The sequence below is a fragment of the Plectropomus leopardus genome, chromosome 4 (genome assembly GCF_026936395.1).
Source record: "Plectropomus leopardus strain MGB_pleo_1.0 chromosome 4, ASM2693639v1, whole genome shotgun sequence".
NCBI lineage: Eukaryota > Metazoa > Chordata > Actinopteri > Perciformes > Serranidae > Plectropomus > Plectropomus leopardus.
Window position 1 is genome coordinate 30,440,327 of NC_142179.1, and position 18,794 is coordinate 30,459,120.

General features: G+C 39.1%; 1 protein-coding gene across 2 annotated transcripts; it reads right to left on the reverse strand.

Annotated features, from left to right (window-relative positions):
- Positions 1 to 6,573: 6,573 nt before the first annotated feature.
- atad1a (ATPase family AAA domain containing 1a) lies at positions 6,574 to 18,794 on the reverse strand. 2 transcript variants are annotated; one of them, XM_042488335.2, is made up of 10 exons: positions 18,658 to 18,794; positions 17,592 to 17,792; positions 17,162 to 17,260; positions 16,932 to 17,052; positions 15,093 to 15,293; positions 14,639 to 14,745; positions 13,978 to 14,067; positions 13,253 to 13,303; positions 12,852 to 13,024; positions 6,574 to 11,424 (listed from the first exon to the last, which is right to left on the reverse strand). In XM_042488335.2, the coding sequence occupies exons 2-10, from the start codon at positions 17,763 to 17,765 to the stop codon at positions 11,295 to 11,297; spliced, it is 1,146 nt and encodes a 381-aa protein (XP_042344269.1). In that variant the 5' UTR covers positions 17,766 to 17,792; positions 18,658 to 18,794; the 3' UTR covers positions 6,574 to 11,294. The 2 variants fall into 2 exon arrangements, with proteins under 2 accessions (XP_042344269.1, XP_087933225.1); XM_088077099.1 differs by lacking the exon at positions 18,658 to 18,794 and adding an exon at positions 18,400 to 18,572.

Here is an 18,794-nt window from a genome sequence, read left to right on the forward strand (position 1 = left end):
GCAGAGCGGGAGTTAATTCAAATCTATTAAGAGCATAATCTAAAAACACATCTGAAAATTAGATGCAACCCTGCCAAAGCCTGAAATGAAATGAGAGATTAAAGAGACTCTGAAACATGGCATCACATTAAATGTCTGAGACTAATTATGATTTCATCTGTAACACACGATGCATTTCTGTCAGGGCTGATATAAAAAAGAAATATATTTCGTGCGTTTACAAGGTTTAAATTTCACTTTAGCAAGTATGATCTAGAATATTGCTCATGTTTCCCTCTCAGATGAAGAACAATGGTCAGTTTGAGACGCAGAGGGCAGATTTAGAAGGAATGATGAATGAGTGAATAACCACAATTAAATTTACAACTCAATTAATAGGAGCAGTATAAAAAAATCTTTTGACTCAAGGACATGCCTGCAGACTCTAGCTACTGCAAGTGAAGTCTTACCTTCAGATGTTCATACAGTGTGCAGCTGGCTTTTGATGTATTTTACACAGAAATGTGTTTCTGAGATTCAGACACAGAAATATACCTGTCTTTTGCTTCCATAACTTGACTCCAAATAAACTTTGATCATTTTGTTTCACTTTTCACTTCATGGAAGTTTTGAGTAAGTAGTTTAGTTTTGTTGATAACTGTAGGCAGTGATCGCTATAAACAGTTAACCTGATGTTTTTGTTTTAACAACGAAGTCTCGATTTGATCATGTGACGAAACAATACAACATATGTTAGATTAGCCGCAAAATCTGTCAAGACTGACAAACTGGACACAGCAAGATAAGCGAGCAGTAATGCCTTTAAAACATAAAAGTGGCTGCAAGAAAAGACAAGCGAAAAGAACAGGAGGAAAAGGTACCAAAGATTCCTAAATTAGATTTCTTTGGCTTTTTTTAGTCGCCAGTGGGGTGTGTGTGTGTGTGTGTGTGTGTGTGTGTGTGTGTGTGTTTCATGACTAACAACAAAGTGTGCACTAGGGGACCGTCATAATAGCGTGCTCTGGGGCCCGTTATACCTTGTGCCATGGAGCTGCCCCTTCTCCTTACTTCTACTCGGACAGCCACACACCTTTTGATTACCTTTCATCTTTTGTGCTGCGGCCATCAGACACACCAATTACATTTACTAATGGAGCGGCCTCCTCTCCAACCCGGCCCTCCACAGAGTTAGGTGTGAGGCAGCAGAGGTGAGAGAAAAGCTGGATAAAAAAGCAGGAGTCAATAGAGTGGTACTTTTTGCTTTATGTATGCCAAAAAGAAAATTGTAAAAAAGAGAAAGAGCAAATATTCAACCAAATCTGTAACATTAGTGGCTTTACTCATGCACAAAAGCAGATCAGTTCCTGGAAGCCAACAGTTCCATTAGAGGCTAAATCAACACTGTCAACAATGTCACAGCTAGTATTTGTCAGCTGTCAAAACCTGAGGTGGCATCACTGACAAGTATATGACCACAAATCCAACGAGCTTGAATCAGTCATCAGGCTACACAAGTACCAAGTTCGGTTTTCTGACTAAAGGAGGCATTTCAGTGCTGAAAGATAGTATTTTCATAAAACTCTATGCAGTAGACAGAGCCCAAAACTTTTGAGATTGGTTCTACATGACCAGAGAAAACTGAGAAAAAGGATTGTGGTATTCACTTTTTCTCAAGAGGTAGAACACCTACAACAACCAGAATTTAATTTTCAGTCAATATTTATCATATAGAACTGAATACTTTTTGTTTGTACATCATCTTTAAGTTCACACACCATATTGTTATTTTCAGTGTCTGTGATGCCAAGATTTAATGAAAGGTAAACACACCTAAAATCAGTTTACCAACCTTAGGTTTGTATTCTGCAAATACAAACAGTTTTGAATATAAACATAAAACATCTTGGGAAATAATGTAGCCTAAGTTACATTAGGTCACATGCAACCCAGCAGTTTGTTGTGCACAAATAGATCAAGGCAGGGACAGGAAAACATTTGAAACTGAACTGTAAAAGTATTTACATTCAGGGATGGAGGATAAATTATAGCACATTTAATTCAATAATATTGTCACATAGCGTTCTAAAGCAGAGAGCAAGGACTGTGACATGTCACAACAAGTTAATTACTTTTACTGAACAGTTCTGCAGTGCCAGACTGCAGCACTCGCTACGGTAACCAAATTCAAGTGGTTAACCTTTGGATCAAGGCTTATGACTCAGTCTAAGCTGTCGTGTTTGTCTATCCAGGGCACAGACGTGTGGGATAACTCAACTCAACATCTCCGCAGTTAGCCAGACAACAGACTGACAGGGGGGCCTGGACAGTCGTGTATCTCGCTGTCTCATCATGCATCATTACGCCTGGGAGCCAATCACACTGCCTGAGTAAACATGAAGTCAAGGCCATGCTAACAGTATCAATACAAACACCATAGCTGTAATAACATGAGGCAGGATGATGGCGTGTGAAAGAAAATGTTGCTGAACTTTACAGATATCATAATGATAATGGAATCCAAATGAGTACTTACACAAAAAAAATGTTCTGAGTATGGCTAGATACCCTCAAAATTTTTACTGAGCATACATTGTACATCTCAGATATGATGGAGGAATGTTTTATTTGCCTTGTTACGATCACCACATGGACATTTTACAACATGCCTGTCTTGAACGTAGGCTGTGCAATCATTATCTAGGCTTTTTCTCCAAACTTCAATAAAACCCTGTGGACCATAAAGTCTGCAACGATTACATAAAGCTCAATTGATTTGTAAAGACATTTTTACGTGATGTCAAGTCATGAATTGCACCATTTCCTTTCATTGTTTTACAGCATCCTGGTTAAGGGTGAGTAAGGCTCCTCTGGATTATGTCACTAGCTTTTACTGTCATGTTTTAGGAGCACTCACACTTATAATGACACACAAGCATCATCAAAGTGTTCCCTTCAGACCGGGCTCCTGCAGAGAGGTTAATGTACAGTAGGGCAAGACCTCTTCACCCAGCAGAGACGTACAACAAAAGAGCCCCCGACCTGCTGAGTCTGCTCTTAAGACCCTGTGGCTGCAAGAGCTCTACATGGGGGTGGGAAACAGCACTCAGACATACACATGGATGATTTATCAGTGTAATCCAATGCAGTAATTGTAACAGAATACATCTTTAGATCATTATTTTTTCAAAATATATACGCAAGACATTCACTACACACGTCACTACTGTCCTTTTAGAAAACCTACATTTTGTTTTTTTCTAATTCTCACATGGTGTCCTGGCTCTCCACATTTCAGATTCTGCCATCACTGTCCTCGCACAAACTCAGTGAAAACATTTTTGGATAAATGCCAAAAGATATAGTGGTTGAAGCCAAGTTAAAATGAAGCTGCTTAGCTCTTGAATAGCTGCTGTTTCTTGGTGATGGACTATAAGGATTATCTGTACTGTATACATATATATATATATATTTGGTTCATTTGTTATTAAGTTGCTCATTGCCTGCTTTCCATGTTTGCATTAAAACAAATCAAGCAATCAGGTTCCAAAGGGTTAAAAGACACACACAGTACTTTTAAGTTAAGATACAGTATAATACCTGAAATAAAAAGTGCCTCATAAATCTATATAATATATAGTATACTCTGCACACGTCTCATTTCTACAGCATGTGTAATATACAGTACATGTTCAGCATTTCAGGGACTATAGCATATAAATAAATGATTGGTGGGTAATCTTGTGAGTAGCCTACAAATGAAACTGCTCTAAGTTCATACAGAAGGAAGTTCCTGTAGGGCGCTTGTTTGACATAATTTTAATAGTTCTGGAAATATATCTACACATACACCTAGATTGGTTGCGCTTGAAGTTTACATACTGACACTGGTGGAAGAACATCTTTTCTACATCGCTATCCAATGACACAAATAACTTTACAAAGGATACATCAACTCTGTCCTCTCTGACCTAACAGCTTCTTTCTAGGACCCCTTGAATCCCATTTGCTGGTTTGGAGCTGCTCTGCCCCTCATATGCAATATGGTTTTGTGAGTTTCTCCGGTTATAAAACTCTGAGCATCAGCAGGCAACAGGATATCCTGCTGAGAAATGTGGGAGGGATAACAGCTGCCACTGATTTCTCTGGGCTCGCTCGATCATGTCCGATGGCACTGAGGCTTTCAGAGGACTGTTACAGAGCAGAGTGGGGCCATTATACACTCTCTCCACCACTCCTATGAGAAAAAAGTTGAGACCATCAGAGCAGCAGTCAGAGCGGCTGCGCTGACAGACCATGGCCAGACAAAAGTGAATCTATGTGCGTCTGCGCTCTCCTCTCAACGGGAAGTCTTTGACATCTCCAGCCAGCTGTGCTGCGGGGGAGAGCTTCTTCCATCATGTTTATCGACTGGGAACTGTCCTCTAATTGAAAAGAACTGGAATGGAAACTTTCACTTTGACTCCCTCTTCATGAATAACTCATCAATAGCTTTATGAATAACTAATCAATGAGTCTGAGTCAAAGATCAGACAAGCATGCTTACAGAACGTAGTTGGAGGAAAACACTCCAGACTTTGCCTCATTAAAGACCGAACTGTAAATATCACCTTACCATCATTCCACATGCTTATTGGCATCACTTTACTCTTTCATAAAACACACCAGTTCACCTTTCTTTGAGGAGAATTCCCAAACCGCAGTCAGGCTTTAGATGAGACGAATGAGCTCAGAGTGACCTTGTGCTAAATGCTGCTTTGTCATCATAAATGCTGGTGAGTGTGCAGGCTGTTTGCATGTGCAGAGCAGAGGAAGGACAATCTAATAGTGAGTCATCATGTTAAGGAGAGTGCTCTGTTTTTTGGGAGTAAATGGCTACTTCACCATTCACCCCTTCACTGCACATATTGCACACCAGAGGTAGGGGACTCAATTGGCAAATTTGAAGACTAAAGATTTGCTTGATTAACATGGATGAAAGACTCGACTTGACTATGACTTGGTATCCAAGACTCCAGACTTAACTAGGACTTGAGGCAGATAAGTGAAAAGAACTTGACTTCTTTAAAATAAGTATTTTCATGTTTGTAGATACTGAGAAGTTACCTTTTGTTTTTTGGGGGGTTTTTTTGTTTTTTTTAAATGGGTGCTTTTTAGTGTAATGCAAGCAAACCTGGCAACCTATGAGAATGCAGCAGACCAGCAGAGACTAGGGCACACACAAGGCAGCTATCATGGAGGGGACTATTCTAAAAATAATAACATTTGGATTTAAGATTGTTTAGATGATGACAGCAGTAAAAACAGAAAGGTGGTATGTAAGGTCTGCAGCTCAGAAATTACAAAACCCACAAAGGTGCAAGAATTTGTCATTTTTGCTAACTTATTAGCTTATTGGCTGGTCAGAGGTTTGACCAGATCATCAGAATTTCACGTGACTTGACTAGTGACTTGCTTGATTCATAGCAGTGACTCAAAGTGGCGTAAATAAAAGACAGCAAAGGTTTAACTCTTTAATACAGTATATTCTGAGCTTTTATTAAAGCCCCCAGAGATAGCTCTTTTGTTTAAACAATTAATTAAATCTGAATTTTATATTGATTGCACAATGTAATGAATATAAAACGATGGAAGGAATTGTGTTAAAATTGGTTTGCTATTATACTAGCTTTCACTATGTCACATGTTATATATATATATATATATATATATATATATATATGTATGTATGTATGTGTGTGTGTGTGTGTGTGTGTGTGTGTGTGTGTGTGCGTGTGTGTCATTGTGGGCATGTTTGCATATTTAGCATCTTCATAGGCCTAAAATTTAGCATGTTTACTAACTCCATTTAGCCTGTTAGCATGCAAACTTTTGCTAATTAACAGTGAAGAAAGCATATTGCACAGCTGAGGTTGATGGGGATATCATTCATTTGCAGGTCTGGATGAAAAGTCAGCCGATCACTGAAGTTATTTGAATTGATCCTGTAGGGATCTTGAAAATCTGCAGCAGATGTGCAGCTCAGAGTGAGCCTGGATGATGGCCAGTGGAAGCTTAAATCACATGATGAGCCATTATCATTATCAAATAGCTGCTGTCATATGAAAACCAAGCACATCTTTAAAAGGGCTCTTTAAAAAAAACATTTGACATGATTTTGCATAGTCTTGATGAGTGAGTAATTCAGATTTCATGACCTCAGAGCACTTGGCCAGACATCCATTAAAAACTCAGACCATAATATTAAAATTGTTTGGCTGTCAGCAAGTCCTGAAAAGTAGACTTATTAGAGATGCAAGGCTTTTGTTAGATACCAGCAGTACAGTTTGAGCAAACAGCCACAAGGCAGGAAGAGTAAGAGCTTGATTATGGACAACAATGGCTTATTAAAGCATGGCCAAAGATGTAACTGCAACAGTCGCATAATTTATGATGAGTCAGACTCCAACAGCCACACTTTTTGGGGTCCAAAAAATACAAACAATCAACACTTTGTCACTTGGTAAGAAGGTTATTAGTAAAACTACTATAGTACATATGCCAATGTACTTAATTCATTTGAATGATTAGTAGGTTTGAATAAAATAATTAAAACAGTTTGAGATCTCCACAGGTTGGACTTTATCTTTTGGGAATGATGAGATTTATTACAATTAATACACGTAAACATGGGCAGGAGGACAAACAGGTTGAAATCCATGCTGAAATAATTGAGGTAACATTTTGCTGGTTGATAAAAGATAAACATGTTCTTCTCTATAATTTAATAAATACACTTTACAGTACATATGATACAACACATACACATAGTTGACAATGTAGTTAACAGTAACTGCACACGGACAGTCTGTATCCATGGAATTAGTCTCTGCCACATAAATGACCTGATAAATGAGACTGCATTGAGAAAAAGCTTTTACACAAGTGCTACCCTTCTCCCAAGAAAGGGAACTAAGACCTGTAAGCTGCGGCAACACAATGGCTGGTTTACATGGCAACGTTTTGACCTTACACTGTCACCTGAGGTACTCTAATGAAGAGCAACAGATGTCTAAATATCACTGAATGAACCAATAAGGGAGAAACAATCCAGTGTGCAGGGTTCTCTATTTCATTATCTCTCCACAATTTATTAAACTGCTTTTCTGTTGGTTTTTCAGGCTGCTCAACCTGCTCTCAGCAGCAGGACGGTGAAGCTGCAGTGCCACCACGTGGTCATGGTTTAATGACCAGTATGCCCTGGCTTGCTCAGACTGCGTGGGAGGAAGGTCTGTATGAGACCCAGGAACAGATCCGTAAACACATGCTGTGACCATGTGGCGAATAATGAGGCGTTTTATGCAGAGGGAAGTCAGAGAAGCATGTCACGGCAACTTCAGACTGACAGCTGATTGAAAGTATTTGAATTTTAAAGTCATGCTCTCCTCAAAGGGAGACTTAAAGTAACAGACACAGAAACCCCCTGATGTGTGTTGCACCCATAGACGTTAATTGATGCACAGAGCGTGACATGGAAAGTTCATTATTCAAAACATTATAATAACAATGGCACAAAAATATGACACAAAAACAAAAAACAGATTTGAACAATAAGGGACCGATTCAAATTATCTAAAGTTGGCTACAGTGCAAGTGCTTTCAGGGCATGTCCCATGCCACCTTTACGAGTTAAACACTGCAAAATCTGTACAGAAAAAAAGATGCAAGGGGCAAAGAAGCTGTGAAATCCCTTAATTATTCACAGGTGAGTTTTAGGCATAACATGAGTTCAACAATCAGAGTGTCATCTCCCATTTCCTTTAAAAGCCAGGTGAGCCTGTACCGGCAAGACTGCTATTTACATGGTGCATTTAGCAGTTTGGAGAAGCGAGCGGTTTCTGTTTAGGGCTGACCTCAATGCTTTAAAAAAATTAAATCGGCATGGTAACCAACATCTAAATCTGAATTTGCATGCTTCATTTTCTGTTTAGATTTTTAACCAGTAAACTGATGAAGGAAACTGACAAGAGGTGAAAAATGTCAGACACAGATGAGAACCTCAAGCAATGTGTCCTCATTGCAGTCACTAAGCCCCGCCCCCCCTTCAAGCAATTATATTGTCCATTTGATGAAGAAAAGGAACAAGCGAATGAGAGTTAATGATAACTCACTGAAAGTGCAAAGTCCTACCAAAGTCGGGTCTAGTTTGGGTGGTTTAGAGGCATATATGAATATGAGCCCCTACTGCTGAGAGTAATGCAGTAGGAGCAAAAATGTATCAGCAGCCAATATCACATTACATATGACAAATAGAAGAAAAATGCTACTGAAATATCAATGAAGTTACACTGCTTCTCCTGCGTTGATGTATTATTTCAGCCACCCGCAACCCATCCACACGCGCTTGTGGTTGTTATTAGTGTACACACATTGTGAACCCGCCTGCAGGTGCATCCAAAAAATGTGTCCTTTAAACAGCAGGTAAATACGCAGCCATTCTGATATTAGACCTCATTTTAAGAACTACATGTACCATGGGCACACAGATGGGCGCAAGTGCATTTACTACTTTCATAGCATGGGCGCTGGCCATGAAAATTAGAACTGCTTGGTCTGAAATTTGCAATGAAAGTCGTGCTGCACTGCATCCCACATCATGCTGGGTGTACGACAGAGTTAAATGAAGTCACAGTTGCTGTGGTTTTGGGTGAAAAAAACATTAATTGCAAAAGACTTTCGGTTACAAAGCGGATCTTGATGCACTGAAGATCACTTCAGCTCTCACCCAGCATTATACTTCCACATTCACAAACATGCATACAGCATAATGCCTGTGACACATCTGCTAACAGCTGACGACTGAGCAGATATAAAACAGGTAAGTATAACTTTACAGCCATTCGTAGTAGGATAATAACTGATATTGATGTAATAGGTTATAACAATTATTACAGTCCCTGGCTCATATTATAGCTATTATGGGGTTTAAGTTGTGACCTAAGGTACAAGGTAGATTTATTAGCCATTTTTTTTAAATGTAGTTTAAAAAATGAAATCAAATTTGTCCTTAACTCCTGCTATATCCCATCTCTACTTGACACTTGAATGCTTGTTTTGTTATCTGCTTTTTTTCTACATGTATTAACTGAAGGACTGCTTTGCATCAGGAATTTACAGACCCAATTCAAGCTTACACTGTCATTATTTTGATTATTATTTTTTTTTCTAAAACTTAAATACTTCTACCAAAATGAGGTGTTCCTCTGATCTCTCTGGCCATAGTAGCCAGAGGTAACGTATTAAATTTCTCCTATGACTGACTTTGTTCTGCTCTTCCTCTTTATATACATATTGTGACTTGACAGTATCTACAGCAACGCTCGTTTACTGACTAAAAACATTCATTTAACCCTTACATGTCATTGTAACTGTAAGGAAAAACTTGGAATTTGTACTCTCTGGGAGCAGTAACTCATTACAGGATGAATACTGCAGTTTTCTGTTACAACCTCACACTGGTTAAATATGTCCTCTCTTAATTATAAAAGCTAAGAGATATTAAAACAAACATAACAAAATCAATCATAGTTAATCAACTATGTAAAAGCTCATAGAGAGTAAACAGCAATCACATTCAATGTTTTTGTCAGCTTTTAAAAAAAGCCCAAACTGTATCAGTACGTCCACCAGGAGAAAGAGATCCAAGCCAGTTGAGGGTCAGAAGACAACAAGTAAGTGGCAAAGTTGTTTGAATAATTAGACCTAAATCTGGCAATCCTCAAAAGAAAAAAGTACTTTACTAGAGTAGAACTAGTTATTGCTACCGATGTCCTGAATCATCTTTGATTATGATCTAAAGGATATTTCAGTTACAGTACCAACTTTGCTTGATTAGGAAAGCGATTTTGAGAGGATGAATGCTGTAAATTATACAAAATGATTTTTTTTAGAAAAAGGATTAATTAAGAGCAGGACTGGAATTGAATATTCAAAATATTACTCGATGTTGTGTACAGAGAGCAGTGTGTTTCAGAAAGCAAAGTCACTATAAAAATTCAATAATTCTCCCTGGAAATAAATGTAAAATGACAATGAAATAAATCATATTTCTGACATCAAAATATTGAGTGAAGCTCTGAAAGAATAAAGAACACCGACATCATTCAGGATCCTTCATTTATCCTGTCCCCTGTGCTCCTCCCTCTGCTGCTGAGGAGATTCACTGCCTGCAGGTACCGCTGGTAAATGTTAAGATTTTATTGTAGTTACAGTAACGAGCTTCATAAACTTGAGTAGTTTATACCTCACTGTCTCCACTGTGGCCTCTCTGATCTGTGTAGCATGTATTTGTGTGGGTTAGGGTTAGTGAAGGAGCAGCGAAGACACAGAGAGCAGGTGATGATAGATTACACTAAAACGTTGAAGAAGCGCAGATAAAAGAACTGGTAATGTCGGAGATTATCAATACTACAGTTATTTAATAATTTAACACCGGTCCCTGTTTTATACAGGCAAGATTAACAAGGTTTAAGCTTCACGCATCAGCAGGGAAATGCATATAATAAAAGATCGATAGAGGATTTTATGAATTTATACTTGATCATTTCAATGAAGATCAAACTGAATCAGTTATTTTAACCCAGCCATAAATTAGACACCGTTATTTGGAAAAGTGATATTACTGAAATGCATTATGACCAATTTGCTATCACACAACATTTGTTGAGACAACAGTGCAATGTGATTTTGGAGAACCAGGTCATCTGGATGATATCTTTCAAAGTGCTAACATAAATTTAGGTCTTCCTTATTAGAACATGTGTTTGCCCAGAAAGGAAAGAGAGAAGACAGTTGATTCAGAAATCAAGAACCAACCCTAAAAGGATGACACCAGTCTGGAGTCCAGACTAATGAGTGATCACACTTCATCCCCTCTGCTCATGAACATGTGTAAGTCAGGGTTAGGGCGTTATATGAAATCTTAGAGTGGTATTGTTCAGCAGTTTGTAGTATTACTGGCCATAACTTCAGAAAGATTCATATCATTTATGAAAAATGTTTTCCTCTTTCAAACAAACTTTCATGGCGCCATGGAGCAAAACACGAACTCTCGGTCAGTAGCCAGTAGGAGGCATTCGATGTCTGAATGTTTTGTAACTGTACACATGTGGCAGAGTTGTCTAAATGTGAGCATGCTCAGAAAAAAACCCTGACTGGATAAATAAATTCAAGAAAAGTATGGCTGCTCTATGGCTTTTCCAACTGCACCCTGTTGGAGGAGCCCCTGCTTGGAGAGAAGCGAGAAGAAAATGTTTCCCGTTGTGGTGCAGTGTTGGTGTTTAGTCCAGGGGTACCTCTGACACAGTGGGTAACATGAAGGCTGTGGCCCGCTTAGATTCCTTCATCTTGTCCAGGCCGAAGAGGAGGTCCAACTGGGTGACTGGCCGCAACCGCTCCTCATCCACAGGTCTGCAGCAAAGAGGTCAGAGATCAGACACAGAAGAACAACAGCTGTGTCGCAGTTCTACAGTGCACACTTATCCATTACAGTATGTACTATATACTTTTTGCAGTAGTACACAAGAAATCTACACACTGTACTTGTCCATTTTATACTAAAAGAAAATTATACAATTCTTATGCTGTCAGACATCAATCACACTGTTTCTTTGGAAAGCCACTGCCAATTAAACAATGATAATATGTAAGATTTAGTGGCATCTAGTGGTGAAGCTGCAAATTGCAACCAACTGAAACTTGTTCTTTGTGCCAAGAATGTAGGAAAACTACGGTAATCACCGCGAAAATGCAGCCAGTGCCAGTGTTTGGTTTGCCGTTCTGGGCTACTGTAGAGGGACAGGGTATCTCTGTATGTAGATATATAGATATGTAGATATAAAAACAAATCTTAATTTCAGGTATTTTTTGGATTATTGTAAATATTAATATGAAGATTATGTTCTATTTCTGTGAATTATATTCCTCTAAATCCAACACACTAGACCTTTAAACTTCACAAAGAGACAGAAAGCTCTTCCAGAAGTGTCACAGTTATTAACCAAGTTTTCTAAAAGATGTGTCATCTCATTCCAAAGTTTAAATATCTAAATATGTATGACATATTTCATAATGCCTTTTTAAGAGTTGCAGTTTTTTTATATCTCAATCTCAACATGGCGAAAAAGTTGGTGTATTTGTACTCCATTTTCTTCTATGTGAATAATTGTGCTGCTGGGCAAACTTCTGAAAACACCACAGAATCAAGTCATTGATTATAGAGAACTACAGTAAGGCTGAACGTCATGTCTTGTATTGACTTAAAAACAACATGCTGAAACCTTGGTGTTTAGAGTGCTGAGAACTAAAAGTTAAAAATATTTCTTCTTTTAGCAATTGTGCCTCCAAGAGGGTTGCAATAGTCGCTTAGCAACAGCTAAAGCAGGGGTTACACAGATCAGATTTTTAGCCTTAATCAAATATAAGATGCTTTTAAAACCAACCAGATCCACCTCTGACATTCCAATTAAACTAAATTGCTTTATGCTGAAGCTGATCAACACTTTTAATAGTTCTCTGATCCGAAACCTGAAATTATTTTAATGCTTATCACGATTATAATTTCACTAGCGTGCATTCATGTTTTATTATAATTACAATTAGTTTACTATCCCATCAAAAACTGAAAAGAATGGGTAATTTGTAGAAAAATATTAAGTCAAATGCAAAGTTGGAGAGCACCAGTGTATACATCACTCAAAATAATACTGCTATCAGCTTTCAAAAACCCACTCTGGTCTAACCTCGACTGTTTCGGGAGGGTACTGTATTTAAACAAAGAGATGCTCAATGGACACAATGGTGATGAAATCTTGTGGGTGTTTGAATATGAGTCATACTTCTCCTCCTCCTCGCAGTCCTGCAGCTGCTGTGCGATCTGCCTCATCTGCTCCTTGCGGACGTAATCCCGGACTCGGTACATGGCGGCATCGCGGCAAAGCTCCCGGAGGTCACTGCCAGAGTAACTCTCTGTCTTCTCAGCAATCTCCTTCAGATTGATGGCATTGCTCAGCTGAGTAGAAAAGAGCAGCGATGTGAAACAATTATACAGACTCAATGTGTTGGCTGTCATAGGTCGTAGGCTGCGTTTGTTATTGCCAGTCAATGCCAACTGTACATGGCTGATCTGATATACTTAACAGGTGCAGATGTGACATGGTCTCTGAAAATGACAAAAGAGAGTACCAAGTAAAACAATTTCTTCCATGGCTGACTAGGATGAAAAGAAATAATATCTTACATTTTCCCCTGCTAAAATCAGCCTCAGGATGTCCTGTCTTTGTCTGGTGTTCTGCAGAGACAGAAGGACAGTGGTTCTTATTTGAAAAAACAATCACGTTTCAATGCAACCTATAAATGCAAAAAAGAATGTATCTATCAATTACAACTAATCACCAGTTTAAAGACGTACTAATCATCAGTCTCTCATTTACATTGCCTGAACAAATTAAATTTCATAAATAATATGTCTTAACATTTACTGCAAAAAGCTATCATTGTATTCATTTACAGTTTTTTCTTCTTAACATCAACAGCTCACATACATTTATGTCTGACGTGATAAGTGGCTGTTTAATGTACGAGAGCAAAAGATTTAGCACATGCTTTATGTGGTTTGGCCAGCAGCCACAGTTCAGTGAGTTTAAGCTGTGCCCCTTGACTTTATGTCTAGTTGAAAGCAATCAGTAAAATGTACTATTTCAATCACTATATAGAGATTAGCTGATGATATTACAAGAGTTGTTGTACAGGGGCACAGAGGTAGTTAAACAGAGGCTTATCCTGCTGCATAAAACTGCCCCCATACATTGACTAAATGTACATGTACCTAAATTTCACATATCAAACAAAGTGACGGTACACATGATTGTTTAAACATTTTACAAACTGTTTGAATTTATGTGTATTCATTTAGATAACAGATAACGACAACAATTTGTGCTGGTGTCTGTGCACGTGTCTCACTGGCAGGCCGACATGAAAACTGGCAGGCATCCTGCGCAGAATGGCTGGATCCACATCCTGGGGCCTGTTTGTCGCTCCCATCACCATCACCTACAATCATGAGAATCCCAATGTGAATTAATTAGGCCAATAAAACCAATTGCTGCGTTACAGAAGCTGTACAAAATATTCAGAGCTTCTGTGATTCATGTTGTCTGGGCACACTTCTCAACATGGAGATGGTCGATACGGCGGCCAGCAGCTAACGATGCATACATCACAAACAATGGCAACAATGCTGACTGAGCCTGCGGTGTTAAAGTGGGGGAAACTAGAGGTCTGGTGCTACACCTCTGCATCGACCTCCTGAGATGCCGTTTTCAGCGGTAATTGAGCACAGCGCAGGGCTAACCAGAGGAGCTAGGACTCCAACACACGGGGTGAGTGTGACTTCATTCTCTGCTCAGGATACATTTACTCCTACATTTCTTTTCATAGCAAATATTTGTTGCTTTTGTATTAATGCTATCGAATGCCATATACAGCTCCTCAAACTATGTCATGCATGCAATGATAGGAGCATCTTTTCAAATACTTTTCCAAAGACTGCACTTACAAGACAAGTGAAACCTACAATCTGGTACGCACATTACAGTAAAGGAAAGAGCAATAGTAAAGTCACCTGGGTGGTTGAGGAAGTGTCCAGGCCGTCCCACAGGCTCATGAACTGGGCCTTCATCATGGCTGTGGCCTCATGGTCCAGACTGGAGCGGTTCCTCAGGAATGACTCTTAACACACAAAAGCAAAAACAAGGATGAAGACTGTGTTTCGACAAAACTCACATGCATAACAGACTGAGACCAACAAGTCAAATCAGTTTGGGCAATTCATGGGGATCCAACAGGATTAGACCAGACTAGACTGATATTTCTCCTTTAATAATAAATGGATTTTAGCCTGTCCTGTTTTCAATCACAAGAGGTTTATAAACTGTGAGGGGGAGCGTGGACATGAGGCAAAAATACTGTGTGAGGTGAAAGGGACAAGTACATGCCGGTGTTCTACAGGAAGTTAGTTATTGTAGAGGCTGTAACACACAGCAATTATGGCACAATCCCAAAGTAATCAAGCTCACCAATCTCATCGATGAAGATGATGCAGGGCTGGATTTTGACAGCCAATGAGAAGACAGCCGCAGTCAGCTTCTGTGATTCGCCGTACCACATGTCTGTCAGCGTGGAGGCCTGAAGGTTGATAAACTTGCAACCCGAGGCTTTGGCTGTTGCCTTGGCGATCATGGTCTTCCCACAACCCGGAGGACCAAACAATAAAACACCTGCAAGGACAAATTATGAACAGAAAATAGGAATGTGTTTCTTTAACCTCCTGTTATGCTTTTGCTCAAAGTACTAAAACTACCACTTAAAGTGGTGAAATCCCTGTATAATATTCACAGTACTTTAATGTCTATAAAATGCATCTTGTTTGAGCAAAATAATAAAATGTAAATTTTAACATGACTTATTTAATAGACCTTATTATTTAAGGATACTGTGACTAATATGGACTATTACTGGCAACGGTGGGGAGCTATTTTGCCTAACTTGGGCTTCTCTAACCGAGACGGAAAATTTGGCCCAACTTCCTGCATACTTTCTAAAAGTTACATGATATAAACAAAGGCGGGAGACTAAGGATGGAACTGAATTTCCATAACAGCTAATTTTGGAGGCTGACTCATCCTCAAGCTCTGTATAAAGCTATGTGCTAAACAGTAAAAGCTCTCGACAGAAAGTGAAGTGTTCCTCTCAGAGATCGTCTCCTGTCAGGCTGCCAAGTGAATAAATCTTGTCAGATGGGCTTTGGCACAACGCTCGAAATAAAGACATGATGCACCGGATGGTTATCTAACAATAATGACAAAGAAAATGGCTACCACATAATCCAGTGTGTCTTTTTAACAACTTAGTTTGCAAAAGTCATGAATTTTAAAACCGAGTTTTAAGTGAGCTGGCTTTTGATGTGCGTCAACATCACTCAAAAAACACATTTCTAATGGTTTAGGAAATCATGGACATTGTGTCTGTCCTCCTGTCTAAAGAGGAAAAGGATCATCCAGACTGTTGCCAGTACAAAGGTCAAAACCTAGCATCTGTGACGGTATGGAGAAGTGTCAATGCCTACAGCATCACATCTGTAAGGGAACCATGATTGCTGGGAAATACAAACAGGTTTTGGAGCAACATATGCTTCCATCAAGATGAAGTCTTTCTCAGGGATGTCACTGCTTATTCCAGAAAGACAATGCCAAGCCACATTCTGCATGTGTTACAACAGATTGGTTTTGCAGTGAAAGAGTGGGGGAACTTGACTGGCCGGCCTGCAGTCCAGACCTGTCTCCTATTCAACACTTGGAGCACATTATGAGGCACAAAATACTACAACAGAGACTCCAGGCTGATGAGCAACTAAGGTCATATATCAAGCAAGAATGGGAAAAACATTGGTTTTAAAACTTCAAAAATTGGTTTCCTCAGTTCCCAAATGCCACAGACAAACAATGACATGAACCTGTTGTGTTAAGTTATTTTATTAATTGACTGTTTGCAGTCTATTATGCTGTCCTTTGTCTTTAGTGGGCCAAAGACAATTTTACACCCTGGTGGACAATAAAGATATATTCTATTCTATTCTATTCTATTCTAGTGTCACTAAGAATCAAAATCAAAATTCATTTATAATTACAAAACAGCAACAATTAAGTTTATCAATTTGAACATCAGAAATTTTGTCTTTGTACTGCATTCAATTGAACATAGGTCAAAAAGGCTTTCCAAATAATTGCATGATGTTTTGTTTACATTTAACACTGTATCCTAACTTTTTTTTTGGAATGTACGTATCTTAAACTACCTTAAAGGTTATGTGTATAATCTGACCATTGCAGTCCTAAATAGATGGCATGCTTTGGTACCTTTAGGAGGCTGAAAGAGTTTGGATCCAGCTAAAAGGTGTCTCTTCTGAAAGGGCAGGATGACTGTGTCTTGCAGCTCATTGATGACTTCATCCAGACCTGCTATATCTCTCCAGGACACCTGCAGGAAGGTAAAGTTCGGTGAAGAGCAATGATGAAAAAATGCAAAAATGTCACAACACTTGATAATCTTCATGCGATGACTAATGACTGAGGATTACAACTGTTACCTTCATTGTTTGCGGATCGACTAGATGAGATGCAATGTTCATCTCATACTCTGTTAGTTTGACACCCTCAACGCCAATCCTCTTCATCAGCTGTTCTGCCTAGAGAGAGGAAACACAAAAAATAATTTATTTAAGCTGCCAAAATAACCAAAATAGCATGCTGGCTTGCATACTGCCAACTGTGACTGGTTGCATCATAGTATTTTTGACATACTGCATTTTACATTCCATGTACTGGGAGATAATGACTCTTCTGACATACCAAATAGTATGGTAGTATGGGTATTGTAACGTACAGATGGTGTGAAAAGTGCTGCTCCAGTCATTACTTTCATTTATGAAGCATATACACTGGTACACTGACAGCAGAGACCCCACAAATAATTTAAACCACCATCAATCTTTTGCCATGTGCTTATGTTCTATATACCCTTTTCTTGGCTTGGCTTTTCTGTTTGGCGGTGGGGTCCATAGCATCTACAACCCATTTGATGCTGTAGTAGGTCGCTGCTCCAAAGATGGTCAGCCTCAACAGCATGCCCACCACTTCATTCCTGGACAATGGCCGCAGCAGGGCCTCTCTGGGAAGATCTTTAAGCAGCATCTCTGCTGGCTGATGTCAGTCCATTTGCTGCAAAAAGATGTAGAGGTGAAACAGACAGAAACTACAAACAAACCATGTAGATACAGTTATACTAAACAGAGGTCATAAGAACCAGAAATGGCAATTTGTAGAAATTTGCAATGTAAGTCTGTCTGGTGCAAGTGTACCTAGGTTCTACTCTGTGATGTACACTATAATCCCATATCACTTTACAAATCACGCAATTAAATGTTGTTTGCAGTACATTTCGGTATTTGAATGGCAATATTGCAAGTGTAGAAAAATGTCTCTACATCTATTGCTCTTTGTTGACTATGAGCATACACCGTGAATGGTAGCGAGTTGGTTGAACCAAATCATAAAGTTTTTAAATTTCTGTGACGTAACACAGACTACTGCTTGTCGCATAAGACGTATGCCGAACTGAAGAGAGGCCTGGGGTCATTAGCCACATATCGCTAAATAATGTCTGTGAGGCACGACCGTTAGGATATTTGCAGTAGTACATAACTTGTTTAAATTTCTTACTTAAGTTAAGAGGGGGACAAAAAAAGCTCCCACCGTGAAGCTAATCCTGCCTTCACTTACTCACAATATGTAGTACTATCACTATTTAAGCAGGTCATTTACATACCAACACAATGTCGCTATTTTACGGTAACAGTTGCTTTATATCCATGGTTTACTGCCAAGGAAGAAATCCTCTTATTCGCCAGTTAGCATCTCCAGGCAAGCTAAAGCTAACGAAGCTGAAAGTAACAAGCACCAGCCTGTCTGTATTTTTTTATAAAACCCCTGTTGGCTGATTGAACCATTTCATCCTCACTCTATATGTCGTCATGCCTAAATGTTACGTCCCTCGTACGATAAAAGACAAAACAGTCCTACTTACTAAAGACGGGAAACAACAGCACTGCAGTAAAGATGCCAAAACGCTGGCATTAAAGGTGCACCACGTTTTATAACTCGGGTAGAAACAAACACATTGGTTCCGGGATTTGTTTCTATCCACCCGGTCACTGAAAAGGC